Here is an 18,434-nt window from a genome sequence, read left to right as displayed (position 1 = left end):
CAAAAGCCAGTAATAAAGTGCTCAAAGAGATGCCGAGGAGAGAGGAAAGCGTGCTCATTGTGCTGTGGAAGCCACACATTCATGTGAGGAGATGAGCTTCTGTACGTACAAAGATTCCCTACTCGACGTCTGCAGGCCGGGTGGGAGGTATAGCTGGTCTTTGTGTAGGGGTAACGGGGTATCCCCCCCCCCTGTGTAAACGGCACCTTTTAAACACAGCGCTGAGAAAGGTAAACATCTGCGCTTTTAAAAAAGCCCTGGAGTTTAACCCTTCCTCATCAACCCCCTTCCCCCACCCCACCTCCGCCGCATCCTCCTCAGCATTTATCAACACAAGAGAACAGGACAATAAAAACACAAAGAACACGTTTCTTTTGTATCCGTGTCTCGTGTTTGTTTGTTGTTGTTGTTGTTGTTGTCCTTTGGCAATTGCAGACTCTGAACTTGTTTTCTGCTTTAGCTGCCAAGAGAGGCAAACTGTGCACCAAGGAGTTATTCCCAGCAGACAGCTATAAGCAGCGGGGTGTGTTTAGTGAACGCTCCCTATTTGTTTTCTGACAATTCCCTCCACTCACTCAACAGAACTGCCCGGCCGGTGTCCATTTATGTCAATTAAGACAGACGAGCTCAGAGTGAAACCGCGCCTTCGCGTCACTGTAAACCGCCGTGGTGTTCTCATATTATATACCGACCTCAACTGTTCCATTTGTGTGCCTCTCTCTGTACCCGGGTCAATCAGCCCGCCGTGGAATGTGTAACAGGAATAAGGAAGCTAATGTCCTCTGGGGGGGGACTTGGGTGGAGGGGGGGGGGGTAGGTAATGGAAGAGACAGACTCAATCCCGTGTCACGCCAAATCTGTCCAACCAAGGCTACACCATCGATACAAATTTAAGTATGTAATTAGACCAGCTGAGATGGTAATGGGGGGACGATTCCATTTGCCATGTCATTAACGTCGCTGCGTTTGTACACAGATCTTTTTTGGTCAGTTCATTTCATAATTATGAACATAGCTCTCATCGCATACTGCTCCCTCAATGCGGCCCACTCGCCATCTTTTCACCCATTTAGACCAGTGTCATTTTTAGATTTCTTTGGCTATTCAAAAATAGCAGATATACAAGCTCATAGCGCGGCACCGAGTGCCGCGCTATGAGCTTGTAGATCTGCTGTTTTTGAAAAATCTTGAAAATGTGTGCAAATCTTTGAATAGCCTATTTATTTTTTTAAAGCGAACATTTTTGACTTTCTAACTTCTGAGGGTCCCTGGAACAAAACATTTAGAGATGGGGGGTCCACGGCTATATCATTTTTGAGAACCTCTGATATTATAGCAAATATGTTTTTTTTCAAAAAACTGTTAGGATTTAGAAGACATTTGTAGAATCCCCCCAGAAGCAAAGATTTGAGTTACAAATGCTCGCTTTAAAAAATACATACATCCAAAGATTTGCACAATATTTTCACGATTTTTCAATATATAGCAGATCTACAAGCTCATAGCGCGGCACTCGATGAGCTTGTAGATCTACTATTTTTGAATAGCCAAAAAAATCATACAATTACACAGATGTGTTCCAGGCGGAGCCATTTTCTTCAGCGCTCACTGCCCCCTTTTTTTTTGACATGGAGGGATAAACAGCCTCTTTTGTGGCCCAGACAGAACTACTTCTTGCAATAAATAAAATAAATAAAAACCCCACAAAAATACCAGCCATCCAATTGCAATTCCAAACAGATATTTCTGTCCCTTATCTATTCACTCTTGGTCAAAAGACTGGGTATAGCACTGAGAGAAAATAGCCCTCTCTTGTGTTGTGTTTACTAGCAACTGCATTGTGTTACGCATTCAGGAGGCGCACATCCATTTGGCTGAAACAGATATAATCATCCCCAGCGTTAATGAAAAAAGAGCGGCCTCCGAGAGCTCGCTCCACTTGTAATATTGCTCGTGTACATCTCGTCTAATTGTCTCCAATAATGAGATTGTAGCACACGAGAGGTTCTGTCAGGACGCATTGTTTTTTTTAAGAGACACAGGAATATTTTGAGCTTGTGAAATAATTGCGGCGACCAATAGTTAGCAAACTCACTTATCATTGTTCATTACCGTCTGACACTACTGGGGGGGAGAGCCCCTCTGTGAGCAGATTCCAACCGTAACCCATTTCCAGAAGACTGTACCCGTGTGTGTGTGTGTGTTTATCTCCCATTCCCAGTCATCAATAAAGCAACCATAGAGGCACGTCCATTCATACAATCAGACTTGCTTTCAATCCTCATAGAGATCAGTGTTGCCAGATTGTGCGGGAGAAATAAGCAACCAAGTCTAGGAAAACAAGCCCAAAAAGAAGCGACGTTAGCACTTTAAACCTATGTACGTCGGCTATTTGAACATAGCCGATCTACAAGCTCACAACTGCGACACGTTGTGCTATTATTATGTTTTAATCTTGGGGGGAAAAGTGAAAAAAATAAAATAAAAATTGGAACATTTTAACGACAAGTCTGGTATGGTGGTCCCTGGCACAAAATGTTTTCAGATGGGGATAGGCGGACAATTAGGCTACATATTAATTTGGGGGTCCTTGACATAAAAATTTTGAGAACCACTGGTTTAAACTACACTTCAGAAACAAGCCCAAAAAAGAATAACAAAACCCGCAAACTACCAATATTTACAAGCAACCTTACCGAAAAACAAGCCCAAAGTCGCTTATAATAAGCAGACACGGCAACACTGATAGAGAACAAAATGGAAGTTCTGTGAATTCAATACTCAATACCACGCAACACAAAAGCCAAATGGCCACAAGGCTTTGGGTTAAATGGCAGGTTGATTAAATGTAGTACCAGAACAACTGCATGGGTCAGATGATTCCGGAGCTTAACAAGTGTCATTTACAGCTCCTTCAGCTAAGCCCACACACACTTCACAATGAGCTGATGAAAACAGACCAGATAATAATACGATCAAAACTAACATCCATGTGAATTATTTCATTGTGCATTCACAGCGAGTGTGATTTATTTTTCCTTTCCGTGTCTTGCACCCGTAAAGGTTTTCTTTTTTCTCTTTTCTTTTTCTCAGAGGAGTGGAGAAAATAGAACACTTGCCTATGTAAACACAACTTGCCTTCATAAAGCGGAACACGGTGAAAAAACAGAAGCACAATATTATGGGTTATCTCGGGGAAAGAGAGGGAGGAGAATTATCCTCAATGGGCAATTCATATTTTTAGTAGGTATAATGCTTAATTATTGTTGTCACTTCCCGTAGAGTGGAAGTGACTGGTGTGAACGGTGATGAAACGCTCGTAGTTTTCCACACACTGACTCTCGTGCTCCACTGCACACTCGGAGCACTTTGTGTATTTAGTCTTCCCTTTGAGCTGGGTAAATATCCTCAGGTGCATACTGTACCATGATGCCAGTCTGTTCTAGACCGCTTTATGCCTTTCTCCCCTCTGTCTACACAGTAAAACCCTGACTGTTAATTTAACTCCGAGACTGCAGTCTCAGAGTAAAAAAATGTATACAATAGCACTGAGGATTTTACTGTGTATTGGCAAATACCTTGTTGTATGGCAGCGAAGAAGCGTCACTTTTTTTTTTTGAAGATCAGTCTTTTTGTGACGTGCTTCATTCGACAAAGCATAATTCGGGCTCTCATCTCTCTGTCTCTCTCTCTCTCTGATTCCCTCTTTCACTCTCTTTCTGACCTACTATCCCCTCCGTCCTACTCTGGAACGTTGACTGGCAGTAGTTAACCCATTAAGGCCCGAGGTTCCGATTCTACTATCGATTCTACATGTTGCTATGTCAGTGGTTCTCAAACTTTTTCATGTCAAGAACCCCAAAATGTACATGTATTCGGCCGCGGACCCCCATCTCAAAAATGTTTTGTTCCAGGGACCCCCCAGAAGCAAAGAATAGACTTTAAAATGTTCGCTTTAAACAATATATATTAAAAGTTTTGGACACATTTTTACGATTTTTCGAAAAATAGCAGATCTACGAGCTCGTAGCGCGGCACTCGGTGCCGCGCTACGAGCTTGTATATCTGCTATTTTTGAATAGCCAAAGTGTAAAATAATGCTTTTTTTTTGCTCAAATCAAAAAGTGACACATATGCGTTCCAGGTCTTAACGGGTTAAGAACGAACATGACCCTTTACACGACGGAACTCCTGGCAGACGACGAGGATGTCTTCCTGAACGTCAGAGTCAGAAACGAAACATCAACGTTAATTCTCCGCTAAATGATCCCACTGAATAATGGATGAGCGGGCACATGGAGACATGTAGAGATGACGTCCACCATCTCCTACCTTTTGTCAGACTAATTGCTGCCATTCAAGCGTGCCTAGAAGTGCAGGGCGACCCCTCAAAGAAGCAGACATGGGCCACTATAACTGTCAGCGCTGATAGCCGAGCCACCATATCAAAGGCTATAGCCGCGTTTGGCCGGGAGAAGAGATCCCCCGCAACATTAGCCACCCGCGGTGGGGACATCAAAGACGGAGACGCCGCGATGGCGTTCCGAACACAGCGGCACGTCTGAAGTCTTATCTTGGCAATGGGTTATGATAATGCACCGTAAAAGGATGCTCGTGTGGTATGAACATCGATAGGTGGTCCAGCAGACCGGCGCGCACACACACACACACACACACACACACACACAGCAGATATATCTTGAAATTGAGGTACTAGACTCATAATAAGGCTCTCATGGATTAAAGGGGAATACCACTCATTTTCAACATTGAACTATGTCTTTAATACTGCTGTAGAGCTGTTGTGTGGAAATATATATATATTTTTTTAGTGGTATACCCCTTTAAAGCAAAATAAAACCTCACGACTGAAAACAATTGTATGGCCAAGTCCTATTTTGCAATTTGTGAAACGGTGTGAACGGAGCCCCCCTCCCCACCCCGCCCCCCACACTAGCGCTGTTTCCAAAACAATTAACACAAAATGTAAAATGATGATGTTTTTGGTAATGCTGTTCTACGTACTGCCAACTACTGTAGGTGAAGAAATCACAGATTGAGGCTTTAACCTTTAGCTTTTATGAATTATCATCCGACAGCATTAGGGTTTTTATGAAAAAATGCTTCTAAACGTATTGCTATAGTTTGACCACATCAAATGCTCTGTGGGCTGTTTTTCGCTACGCAACATGCTTTCATAGAAGACACGCTGGCTTCGCCTTCTATGGCATCCATAATGACTGAACTCAGTGGTGGCTTTAATCCATGGGCTTCCATGAATCAATGAACTTTAACCCATTAATACCTGGAACTGTGTCATTTTTAGATTTGAGCTAAAAAGCATTATTTTACACTTTAGGCTATTCAAAAATAGCAGATATACAAGCTCATAGCGCGGCACCGAGTGCCGCGCTATGAGCTTGTAGATCTGCTATTTTTGAAAAATCATGAAAATGTGTGCAAATCTTTGAACATAATATATTTTTAAAGCGAACATTTTTAACTCAAATCTGTGCTTCTGGGGGTCCCTGGAACAAAATATTGTGATGGGGGTCCGCGGCCAAATACATATAATTTTGGGGGTCCTTGACATGAAAAAGATTGAGCCCCACTGATATAGAAACATACGTTTTTCAGAAAACTGTTGAGATTTAGGAGACATGTAGAATCGGCTTCAGGTCTCAATGGGTTAATCCACGGGCTCTTTCAGTTCCACAAAAACACAGGCACACGCACGGACACACACACACACACACACAGGTCTTCTTACCTTGTTCGGGCAGCTGGCAGACGTTAGGGGGCACGGTCATATTCAGCACGTCGTTGACAGCCGTGTCCACATAGTGGCCTCTCTGGACGTCGTGTTCGCTGTCGGTCTGGTCGCTCTCCTCGTGGCCGCTGTCCTTCAGACTGTTCCCCTCCAGGTCCTTGAACGTTGACGTGCTACATGGGGGCCAGGAGGGGGGAAAGAGAGACAAGATTTTGATTAACTGTCACGTCACCTTTTTTCTTTTCTCTCTCTCGCTCGCACTTGGTCGTCGCCGCGGCGGGTTGCATGCGGCGGCCCCTGGCGCTGAAGGCGCGGCACGAGCTGTCAGCCGTTTGCCCGTCCTCTCTCTCTCTCTCTCCCCGTGTTCTTGTCCTTTTCATGCGGCTCCGCTTCGTGTTTCCACAGCATTGACAGCAGATGATGAATAATCCGTTTTGAGCTAGTACTTATTACTACTTACTTAGTACCTTACTTGTGTTATTGCGAACGCGGAAGGAGGCGCGGAAGGAGGCGCGGCGAAGCCGCGCCTCCGACCAAGTGGAGCTTACTATGTAACTCTGCTTGGGTTGTGTCTCTGTCTGTGTCTCCGTGTGCACTGCCTGTGTGCAGCTCCTCTGAGATAAGTAAATGTCCAATTTAGACGTACCATACATCAAATGAAAGGTCTTTGAAAACTGAACACACCTGTCAAGGTTGCGTTTAAGCCCGCCCCTTCCCCCGGAAGCCACGCCCCGGAGAAGGCTCTTAAAAACTCCCCATTGAAACCCCATGTTAAATGAAAAGTGCCCGAATCGCTCCGAAACTTTTTCTACCCCCCCTAAGTGGGGGTCTACGAACAAATACTTCGGGCTCGGATTTTGGCTCCGCCCCCCGGAAGTGGGTGAAACAGGCACTTCAAACACTTTGTTGAATTGTTCAAAAACATTCAAAGTTTTTTTTTTGGGAATTTGTATTTTTCTAAGATGCTCCTTTTAACGCAGATTTTATTTTTATTATTATTTTTTTTTTTTATTGGTTACTTTTTTTTAAAATATTTATTTTCATTATTTTTTTACATTTTTTGGCGTTCGCTTACCGCGTTCGCGCGTCTTACTTGTATACAGTACTTTGGACCAGTGCTGGTTTTTACTAGCACTGCTGCACCAACATTTCACTGCACGGCATACATGTACTGTATGAGCGTGTGATAAATTCAATCTTTGAATCTTGAATCTCCCACTAAATGTTTTCGATGTTGCTCTGCAGGAGGCTAGCGGGTTGGTGTGTGTGTGTGTGTGTGTAAGTGTGCGTGTGTTTCCAGAGCTAACCTTGTAAACCGCTGGACTGATCAGCGCCACATTTCTTGCGCACACTGTGTGTGTTATAGGCCTCATGGTGGCGCTACAACAGGCTGCTTCATGTTCAACAGGCTCCCCATATAGGCCACGCCCATTTCCGCCATTTCGCGTTTGCTTCAAAGCACACTTTTTGCAACTACTCCTTCAGATTTTGTCCAAATCTCATGTGATCAAGATGTATCTGTCAGATTTTCTTTTTCGCTATGATTGACTTCCAAATTTTGCAGGCCCTGGGTAGCCAACCCAGCCTGGCAGAGATCTACACCAGTGTTTTGTGAGAGAACCAGGTATAGGAAAACAACTTTAAACGACTTTAAGCGACTTTAAACCTATATACCGTATACATCGGCTATTTGAAAATAGCAGATCTACAAGCTCACAACTTGAGCTTGTACATCTGCTATTTTCAAAAGAAATATTGGGGAGTGAAAATTTTTAAATATCTTTTGAAACATTTTAACAACACAAATCTGGTATGGGGGGTCCCTGGGGACAAAATACATATTATTCTGGGGGTCCTTGCCATGAAAATGTTTAAGAACCACTGGTTTGACAACATTAGGAAACAAGCCCAAATAAGCAACTACACTTTGGAAACGAGCCCCAAAAGAAAACGCAAACCGCAACTAACAATATTTACAAGCAACTTTACAGAAAAACAAGCCCAAAGCCGCTTGTAATAAGCAGACATGGCAACGCTGATCTACACTCTGACGAGCCCACTTTTGTCGTTTCTTTCTATTCTCCCATCCTCCCAGTTTTTCCACTCACGTACTCATGTCGCTGCATTAGCTACACACAGTGCCGCCCTGACCTCTGCATCTCCACTTGTGACAACAGTAAAATAAGAATACGCTTTTGACATGTTATTGAACGTGTCAAGGGCTTTTTTTTTTCTCCTCCTTTTCTTTCTTTTCTTTCAAACTTAAGAAATAGCATGGCAGCTGCAGGTCTGTTTGAGACCGGGGACATTTGGGGATGGAAGCGCTGAACTTCAAGGGCATCAAGTGAACAAACAGAAGATGCTCACTTACAATCAAACAAAATGCTGCCAGTAATCAGGAATTCCTGGAATGAAGATGGATGTAGGGAAATGCTGGAAGCATACAAAACTGAGCATCTGTCTTGTTTGGAGTCTCATAGTCAATAAAGAGGGTGTGGGGTGGATGGGTGGGTGTGTGTGTGGAGAGGGGGGGGGGCGCACACAATCAACAGCTGCACAGTATGAGCGTGATTTCCCCTCATCTAATTTCCACCCCACTGGAACAAGCATCACTTTGCAAACAACACTAAAGATGGGCTGAATAAAGGAACATGTGGCCTCGCATAGAGAGAGAATATGGGAAGGAGAGAGTATAGAAAAGACACAAAGCTGTGAAGGGAGAAAAAAAGAGAGTTGGAACATTTGAAGGACAGTGCAAGGTAGCATTCCTCAGCTCACAAGCCCCTCCACGTTCTTGCTCTTTGGGCACAGTCTGGGAGAGCGCCGGGCTTGCAGTGTATGTGGGTAATGCTGGCCCTGATGTTATCACTGTAATTGCACCTGTCCCAGGCCTATAGGCTCACTGGCTCCCGGGGGGATTCCTTTGTAGTGTGTCGCAGAGGCCCCCACACCTGAATGGTCTTTGTTTACATTAACTGGGAATCTCTTTTCACAAGGAAATTGCAATAATGGCTTCTCAGAAAAGGGCCCCGCATGCATTTGGCACTCAAACAAAAGGCAGTGTTCCTGCTCCATAGCTTGCAGGTAAAAAAAAAAGAAAAGGAGGGGAATTATAGCGTTGAGACTGGGCTCGGTCACAGACCGGTCCAGACCTGCAGGGCATTATTGTGTGACCCCTGCATTCCTACAACCCCTATCTAATATCCGGCTTCAGGTGCTCTCCCAGTAGACCCTTATCTTCCTCACAATGAAAACGTTTGTCCTGCACTCAAAAGAAGAAGAAGAAGAAGGAAAAAAAAGAAACAACACTAAACCTAATTATAGATTATCGTGGTGCTGCTGTCTTGGGAAAGGAAGTCTGTCTGTGTGCCATGACTTGTATACTAGGTTTCTCAAACAATGGGATGTCTTTGATATAATTTAATCTTATTTCTAACCATGTTACATGGGGTATAGTTTTTATTCCTCCACTCATCACAAGTTTTAAAACGTTGCGTTTTTTGCCCAGGATGAATAGAAGTGATGAAAGTATGAGTCATTGTGTAAAAGCATTGGTTCTCAAAGTGTGATCCGGGGACCCCCAGGGGTCCTTGAGGGAGTTCCAGGGGGTCCCCAGCTAAATGATAGATAGTTAGGAACCAAATGGACCCTTAGGGGTCTGTAACTCTAAGAGTTTACAAATGGAACCAAATGGACCGGGTCCATTTGGTTCCATTTGTACACTCTCAGAGTTAAATTAACATTGAGTTTACAATATAAATTGGGGTCCCAGAGATAGAAATGCCATTAAGTGTGGGTCCGTAGCCTACATGCATGTCAAACTGGGGGTCCTAGAAATTAAAATGGTTGAGAATCACTGCTAGAGCCGTCAAAATCTTCTCTTAGCTGGCATATCTTTTCAAATGGGTGTCCGCGGGCTAATAAGTGTCAATTTGGGGGTCCTTGACATGAAAAAGTATGAGAACCACAGGTGTAAAGAATGTGTTCACTGGCGACGATGGCACCGTGAAGACGTGACACATCATAAGTGTCAAATAACTGCATTACGGAGTCACGTGACGCACATTCCTGCATCGCAATTAGGGCCCTCCCCCTCAACATCCGTGTACACGAAAAGCGTACACGCAAACATAGGTCTTCATTAGGCAAAACAATTACCGATAACATCGGCTGATAACAGCTCTAATCAAGACATACCTTTTAATGAGGTGAGCTCTGCTGTTCACGTAGCTGGAGTCAATGGAATAATTCTCCGTCTGCAACAGAGGGGTATAACAGGGGTGGGGTGGGATGGGATGGGAAGGGAGGGGGGGACAAAACAGAGAGGTGCATTTAATTATGGAAGGAACCAAAATAATGTTAGCAGTAATTGGCTTTCAATAGAAATGTTACTTTACACACAAAAGCCCCGGTGAGCAGCCTCGGCTTTCAAAGGGGCTGAATCCTATTCTCTTTCAAAGCACACACACACACACACACACACACACACACACACACACACACACACACACACACACACACACACACACACACACAGAGAGAGAGAGGCTGACTGGGAGTTGAGAGCTAAGGAGAGTGCTGCAGTGTGCACAGCCTCCTCTCCCCTCTTCTCTCCTCCTCCTCCTCTCCTCTCCTCCTCCTCCCTCTCTCTCTCTCCCTCCAGCAGCCCTGCTCCTCCAGTGCTGGTCAGACCCCGCTCTTTAAAATGGAGTCATTAGACTGGACAGCGCATCGCAGAGAGCAAAGGGAGAGAGAGGGGAAAGTTTCCATTTTTTTCTTCACCTTTTTTCTCCCTTTTCGCCCATTTTTTTTTTAAGGAGACATTAATGTATAAATATTAAATAAATAAATGGGAGAGAAGGAGATGAAATTAAGGGTGCACCGGGGGAATCTTAACTTCGGCAATTGCAGATGAAAAGGCTTCCCGGGGAATCTGCATACGATGGATCTCTGACCCACATTAGAGAACACAGTTCAAAGGCGTCCTGCATTCAAGGCTTTTTCCTTTTTTTTTCTCCTCCTTTTTCTCCCCCCCCCCCCCCCCCCCGGTCTCATCACAGTGAGCAGTGGCGGAAGGAGCGCTGACAGAGGAGCGTGTGTACATTGAGCAGGTACAGCCCTCCTGTGCCTGCCAAGCATCTACTCCACACTAGATAAGATGTCACAGGGCCAGAGGGTATCAAAGCCTCTCAAGACTTTTTTCAGTCTCGCCACAAGCGCCCGCGGGATTTACAACCCTTCGGCAAAGTTTTGATAAGATGCAGGTGTGAGTAAAAAAAGAAGAAATGAGACAAAAAAAATGTGAAATAAATAACGTCCCATTTGACTTTAACCCATTGAGACCTGAAGCCGATTCTACAAATGTCTTCTAAATCCCAACAGTATTCTGGAAAAAAAAATACTTATGTTTCTATATCAGTGGTTCTCAAACTTTTTCATGTCAAGGACCCCCAAAATTATATGTATTTGGCCGCCGACCCCCATCTCAACATTTTTTGTTCCAGGGACCCCCCAGAAGCCAAGAATAGAGTTAAAAATGTTCGCTTTAACCAATATATATTCAAAGAGTTGCACACATTTTCACGATTTTTCAAAAATAGCAGATCTACAAGCTCGTAGCGCGGCACTCGGTGCCGCGCTATGAGCTAGTATATCTGCTATTTTTGAATAGCCAAAGTGTAAAAATAATGCTTTTTAGCTCAAATGAAAAAGTGACACAGACCTTTAAAGGGTTAAAATTCCAACCATGTTGATACTCTATCCAGATAAAAGCCGGGAAGTCAATGGTTGAGTTCCGCGGGAAGTCTCACTCTACACACAGTACCAGTATCAAAGCCAAAGCCGTGATGAAAAAGTCACCCCTGTGATAAGAAAGGTTAATGTAGGCGCCGGAGCACAGGCGCTGATTATCAAGTGAGCTGCGCTGCTCAACACACAGCTCCTGCTGTTGAGGGACCGGCGGCCGTGGCGTGCATGCGCTGCTTTGCCGTTGCCGTGCACGCTGACCAAACACATTTGGATTAAAAATGGCACTCATGCACACACGCTTCCCTTATTAGATGTTAATGGGGTTGAGCTCTTTTTAAAAAAATGATTCCCTCCAGTATGCAACCTGTAAAATGTCTGTGTGGAGTCGTACTGTACTGTATATATGTCCTGAAAAAAAAGAAAAAGAAAAGTGCCAGTGTTTTAACTGGCAAATAGCTCCCACTAACCCCCCCCCCCACACAAGCTGCAGTCTACGAAGAAATGTAAGAGCTTGTTAAATGCTACCAAGCACATGTCCGTGTTTGTTTAGACTTGATATCCAATGCCACTTTCTGACAGCTTCAAAGCTAACATGAGCATGCTGTATACGCAGTGATATCATAAAAGGCTCTGCTACTCATATTCTTCCCAGTCTTTTTCCTGGAAAGTCGTGAAGCCTTAACAATGTAATATGTCAGCGGGGTAATTATCGCCCACTATCCCATTTCCAGTGTCCACCGGGCCCTGCCAAAATACCTTCCGTCACTAGGAGGAGGAAATAAGGCATTGTTTGCCGTCTCACCTCTATGCCTCCTAATTACCTCTGTCGACAGATAATATAGTAATTAGTGTCTGTGGCAGGGCTAGGCCTCTGATTGAGATTTGTTAGACTGCGATGCAATCTGTATGCACCGAAGGTTAACGTCATTCTGCTCTGTCTGTCTCTGTCTCTGTCTCTCTCTCTCTCTCTCTTTTTACCGTCCACCCCTAATTAAACTTTAACTCATTGCTACCAAGGAGATAATTTGTAAAAAGCCATTTTAATTAGCATTTTATTAGTGGCCCTTAATTTGAAGCACATCGTGTTTGCACTCCACACCGTGGACGAGCTTCTCCTTTGTTTCTGTCTGGTTAATATCAAGGTAATTGGCATCCGCAATTATGCTTGCTACTCTTATACGGGGGTTGTGTGAGAAGGAGACAGGAGTTTATCAGCAAAAGTATACAGACGAGTTAATTAATTAATCAAATATTATTAAGTGGCATGTTTCACCAAAGGACACATGACAGCAATACTTTTCATAGCACTGTAATGTACACGCGTACACACACACACACACACACACACACACACACACACACACACACACACACACACCTACACGTACGTATGTTTAAAGTATGTGTCCTGTTGGGTGGGGCATGCCACCTGTGCTCCCATTCGGGTCCCAGTAAGTACTCATTATACTGCCTCTCCACCTAGCTGTGCATCCAGTGAGAGACTAATGAACACGCATGGTGCGCGAGTAACAAGGCGAAAAACTTCATTAAAGAGACAGGATACAAATTTCCTTGTGAATTTCACTCTGGCTCGTACCTATAATTGGTTTGGATGGTACTGTTGGTGAAGTGTGTGTGTGTGTGTGTGTGTGTGTGTGTGTGTGTGTGTGTGTGTGTGTGTGTGTGTGTGTGTGTGTGCGTGTGTGTGCGTGCCCGTGCATGTACTGTACTGTAAGCCTCAAGAGGAACACAATATGCCCCGGTTTTCATGGTGTGTCAGTGCCTACGTCACGTGTGACCCAAGGTCTTTTCGTAGAGCCCTCTTAAACAATACAGAAGGTACTCACTAAAGAAGAGCCTTCATTGCATTCAGCCACTCCATGTTTTTTGTCTTTGTGTCCTCCAAAAATGTACTATGTACTATGTATCTTAACCACTTGAACCCTCTGTAGTACCGTACTTAGTAAACTAACACTTAGTTCATGGCCGGGGTCTGCTCTGAACTTTTCGCCCTTTGTTCCCCTTCCACAGCAAATCATCTTCGCCGAGAATAGCCGATCTACAAGCTCACAACAACGCGTTGCATTGTGATGTGTTGTGATCTTATAGCTCTGCAATATTCCGCTAACGTCCCCATCAGAATAGGGAGGCCGTGGTTCAAGTGGTTAAATGGCCTGCAGAATATAGCTTCTTCCTCGGACTCTCTATTAATCAGCGGCATCAGGACAGATAAAATCCTCCACATTTCCTCTATTATCAAATAGTCAATGGAAGTAAACAAAACGACGCACGCGAGGGCTTAACCTTGGGCATTTCTCAGTCACTGTGCAGTGCCTATTCTGAGGGGCAAATCGGATGCATTAGCCGCGGCTTCCTGCAAAGAAATGCACACAACGTCCGCCCCCGCATCTCGGGGACCAAACTTTTAAATTGGAGAGGCCATGTCAATACATCTTGCCCGGGAGGTCGAGTTTCAGGCCAAGCGAGAGGACGAGGGCCGCTTAACAACAGCGAGAACGCCGCAAATGGCTACTTAATCAGGTTGGACAATGTGTTGTTGTGATCCGAAGCGGCCCCAGTTTGGCGGCACGGGCCACTCTATCCCCCTAATTATTGTTCCGTTTCATCTAGAACGACCAGGGGAGAGAGCAGCGTAGTCCCTCGTTTCACCGGCTGACTGATAGCCGTGTCAGGGCCATCGGGGGGGGGAGGGAGGGTGGAAAGAGAAGGAGGGGGGGGGGAGATGGGGCGAGGCTTGACCTGAGAGACATTTCTGTAGCCTGGCTACATCACCAGCCATTGATTCTCCCCCCTCTTCACCATTTTGCCTGTTCCCCTCCAATAAATGGGGTGGGGTGATGGGGGGGGGGGGGGGGGGCCTGGGGGGGCTCAAAGGTTCTCTTTCCCGGCGAGAGGAAAAAAACAATCTCCTCGCCTAGTTGCTGCCGTGAGATTTGATTTGCCTTTCCTTCCACAGCGTGGCAATTGGTTCCGTGAGTCTGGATGCATGTGTGTTCATTTTGCGGGGGGGGGGGGGGGGGCGAGGGGGGGGGGGGGGGGGCACGGGTAGCCGCTGACAGGGGACGTGGATTGGGTGGGAGTTGCAGACCGGCAGTACACCAGTGGTTACCACCAGTAAGCACCAGACAGTTCAACAGATGTCAACGAGAGAGAGAGAGAGAGAGAGAGAGAGAGGGGGAGAGGGAGAGAGGGAGTCACACAGCTGTCTTAATATATGTATTATCTAGGCTGATACATCAACCAATGCAATTAAAGTCAAATTTGAACATGGAAGCAAGCTGGGAAAAAGTAATTATGGACAAATTGAAGTAACACGCCGTAGCAGCAAATTAATATTGAAATGATTGCAAAAGGATGACGGTCTCCTGATTGTCATCGTTCAGTCTGTATGGTTCATTCCAATAGAGGCATGGTTTCATCTTTATACAGTACACACACAGACTGTCATACAGTCCATTATTAGGCTGTATATCCTTATATGCATCAATTATTTAAAAAAAAGTACTGGTGGTTAGTTAATTTAATAGAAGACAGACATTTATAGAACTAAACCTTAGCCTAAGTATGAATCAAAGGGTTAGATAAAATCGTATATGCAGAAAAATGAGCATTTGAAGGAAGTGAAATAAATCAGATTTAGGAGAAGTTAGTGCTTTGCGTCAGTGCGTCAGCACAGCTCTAATTAGCTCTCGAGTTAGCTGCGAGAACTTCCCCGTTACAGCTGTTTATGACTTAAAACTCTCCCTATCCCCCTGGTTATCTCCATTTCCCACCATACAAGAGTACATCACAGACAGAATATCTACTGTACAGTAACAACCCTCAAATGGCTGATTTGTTTTTGTGCATAGTAAATGTGCGGGGCCTTAGCCTTTTGCTCATTGTGTTTGAGGCTTATCCTACTCACGGACTCCCGTTGGTCCAGGAGGGAATTGTACACAATAATGAGCCTTGTTGTTGATATCCTCCTCTTGGGGGGGGAAAAGACGAGACGACGGCGGTTCGCGAGTGAGAGAGAGAACCAGTGGGAGTTAACAGGGCCAAGCCATTTGTAATTAGAAATAACGTGTTGTTAGGCTAGATGTGGCGTGAAAAGTCATGACGGAAGGTGAAGGAAGAAGAAGAGGAGAGGAAATGAGTCCAAATCCTCTGTTGGCTGAGGAAAGGTCAGTGTCTGACTGCTTGTTTACACATGCATATATTCCTCCCTGCATTAATGCTGCAGTGAGGCTGCAGAGGAGATTCAGTTGGTTTCTCTCTTGTGTGTGTGTGTGTGTGTGTGTGCGCGCGTGTGTGTGCGCGCGTGCGTGTGCACATATTTATATATGCTGATGTCTACACGCGTAGCTATTCACGTACCTGGGGTGATTTATTCCCTACAGTATCCGGTGTTCATTTAACCCTCCGGAAAAATGGAGGGTTTTTCCCCCCCTTTCAGTTAAGAGTTAAATTAACACCCTGGATTTCACCTATATATATATATACATAGAATAATGTATGCCTGCATGGTGTAGTGAGCCCTGAGAGTGCAGCCGCCGAGCTGTCGTTTCCCTCGGCGGCTTCTCATAACATCTCGACGGCGAAAACAAATGGCTTCACCTCAATCCTTGTCGTCGCGGCGCTCTCTCCCTTCTATGTGCGCTCGCACGCCCACGCCATCTCCCTCTCCTCTTACTCTCTGTATTCCCCTCCCCCCCTCCCCTCCCCAGACGAAAATTGCTACTCTGTCCCCAAATTAGGGCTGCGTACAGCCCCCCCTTCCCCTACCCCCACTCCACTCCACTCCACTCTACACCTGTGGTGGAAAGTAACTAAGTACATTTACTTATGTACTGTACTTAAGTACAATTTTGAGGTATTTTGTACTTTACTTGAGTATTTCCCAATTTCCAATACTTTTACTTCTACTCCACCACTACATCTCAGAGGCAAATATTGTACTTTTACTCCACTGCTATTATTGGAAAACTTTAGTTACTAGTTACTTTGCAGATATACATTATTACATTACAAAACATACATTAACCACTTTAGCCCTATTTTATACCTATAGGCTATTTGAAAATAGCCGATCTACAAGCTCACAACGCGTCGCATCGCGACGCGTTGTGAGCTTGTAGATCTGCTTATATCAAACGTTTTAGTACTTTTACTTTTGGTACTTTAAGTACATTTTAATACCAATACTTTTGTACTTTTACTCAAGTAAATTTTGAATTCTGGACTTTTACTTGTACCAGAGAGTTTCTATATTGCAGTATTGGTACTTTTACTTAAGTAAAGAATCTGAGTACTTTTTCCACCACTGCTCTGTCCCCAAATTAGGGCCAGCCAGGCTGCGTACACCCCACCCCACCCCCCCACACCCTACCCCCCCCCTCCACTCCACTCTCCTCCACTTCACTCCAGAGCCTGCACCCAGCACCCAGCACCCAGCACCCAGCAGCACCTCTCTTGCTCTGTAGCAGCTCAGAGCTCGCTCTGTGTGGCACCGCCCACGACAGAACGACACGGACCACCGCCACAGCCACCTGCCGGGAGCGGGCTTTATCCTGTGTTTACCAATGTGAGAGGGTGGAAACGCATATCAGCCCTGGCTTGCGACGTTGCCAGGTCCCCTCGGCAACTATCCCCCCCCCCTCACATACATCCGCATGCACGTATATGTACACAAACACACTCACTCGCACACACACACACACACACACAGGTTTGTATTACTATACTTGTGAGGACATCAACGCTTTAGGACAGCCATTTTATGAATGTCATTTAAAAATATATATATATTATTTTGCCATTTTTAACCGTAAGCCTAAAGCCGAAAAACGGCAGATCTATAAGCTCACAACGCGTCGCACTGCGACGCGTTGTGAGCTTATAGATCGGCTATTTTTCGGTGCAAGACACTGGCGCGCAACTAAGTATAAATCATGTTTAACTCTAATTCCAATCCCTAAACCTAGCCTCTAAATGTCTAATCCTAACCTGAATGTTTTTCTAATTGTAAACGTATCTCTAAAAATGATTTTTTTAAATATAAAACAGCCATTTGTCTTGTGAGGTCCTCACAATGTAGATTTCTTCAAATTCTACTATACTTGGTCCTCGCAAGTATAGTACACACACACACACACACAGCGCGCACGCCACCCAAAACCACCGTCTTCTCTATTATAGAATTTCCCATAGATCCTCTGCCATCTGCTAAGATTATAGATTTCCCTCTTCTTTTAGTAGAGCCTGCATGCGCCCCTCGGGGAGGATCAGCGGGGAAAAAAAAGGTTGAAAGAGCGCCCGAGGCAGAGCCATGGTTGTGGATGAGATTACATTTTCTATTTTCTGCCTCTTGCTAAAGGAGAGGGGAGGGGACGGGAGACGGGGACGGGGTAGGGGGGAGGAGGAGGGGGGGAGACATGATGAATACAGGGAGTTGTTACCATTTAATATCAACTGGCTCCCCTGCAAACTTCAAATTATAGACAATCAATCGTGACAAAAGGGGGGCACACACATGTGATGAACAACCTGCCACGTTCTCGCCATCATTTCACTTCATCACTCATCAATTCACCACCCCCCCCCCCCCCCCCCCCGCCCGAACCCAATTGCCCATTCGGGAATCAATCACTTTTTATGAAAGTGACTGATTTTTTGGAGAGGGTTGAAATAGCTGTTTTTTCTATTTTTTTTCTTCCCTTCTTTCTTTTCTATAAGCTGCCTTTGCTTTGCTGCAGTTTGACTCTATTTGACTTCAGGTGCCACAACATTATTCTCATGAAGATAAAGAAAAGAAGGGGGGGGCATAAAATGACATTGGCACACTTAATCAAACGCTACTGCCGGTGGTGGGGCCACATGTTGTGACCTTGTACACATGGTGGTATGGGGGGAG

General features: G+C 45.0%; 1 protein-coding gene across 6 annotated transcripts in view; it reads right to left on the bottom strand.

Annotated features, from left to right (window-relative positions):
* The window catches only part of pcdh19 (protocadherin 19), a 79,435-nt gene that overhangs the window by 25,313 nt on the left and 35,688 nt on the right, over positions 1-18,434 (bottom strand). For 3 of the 6 annotated variants that reach the window (XM_080416425.1, XM_080416429.1, XM_080416427.1), the window contains exons 3-4: positions 9,968-10,026; positions 5,771-5,943 (exon numbers count right to left, since the gene is read on the bottom strand). In XM_080416425.1, coding sequence (XP_080272551.1) covers positions 5,771-5,943; positions 9,968-10,026 — 232 coding nt within the window. Of the gene's footprint in view, positions 1-5,770; positions 5,957-9,967; positions 10,027-18,434 lie in introns of all 6 variants that reach the window. The other 3 variants (XM_080416424.1, XM_080416428.1, XM_080416426.1) reach the window with 1 other exon arrangement.

This window comes from Gymnoscopelus braueri (assembly GCF_963280865.1).
Source record: "Gymnoscopelus braueri genome assembly, chromosome: 20".
NCBI classification, from domain to species: domain Eukaryota; kingdom Metazoa; phylum Chordata; class Actinopteri; order Myctophiformes; family Myctophidae; genus Gymnoscopelus; species Gymnoscopelus braueri.
This window is presented reverse-complemented; position numbering and strand designations above follow the sequence as displayed.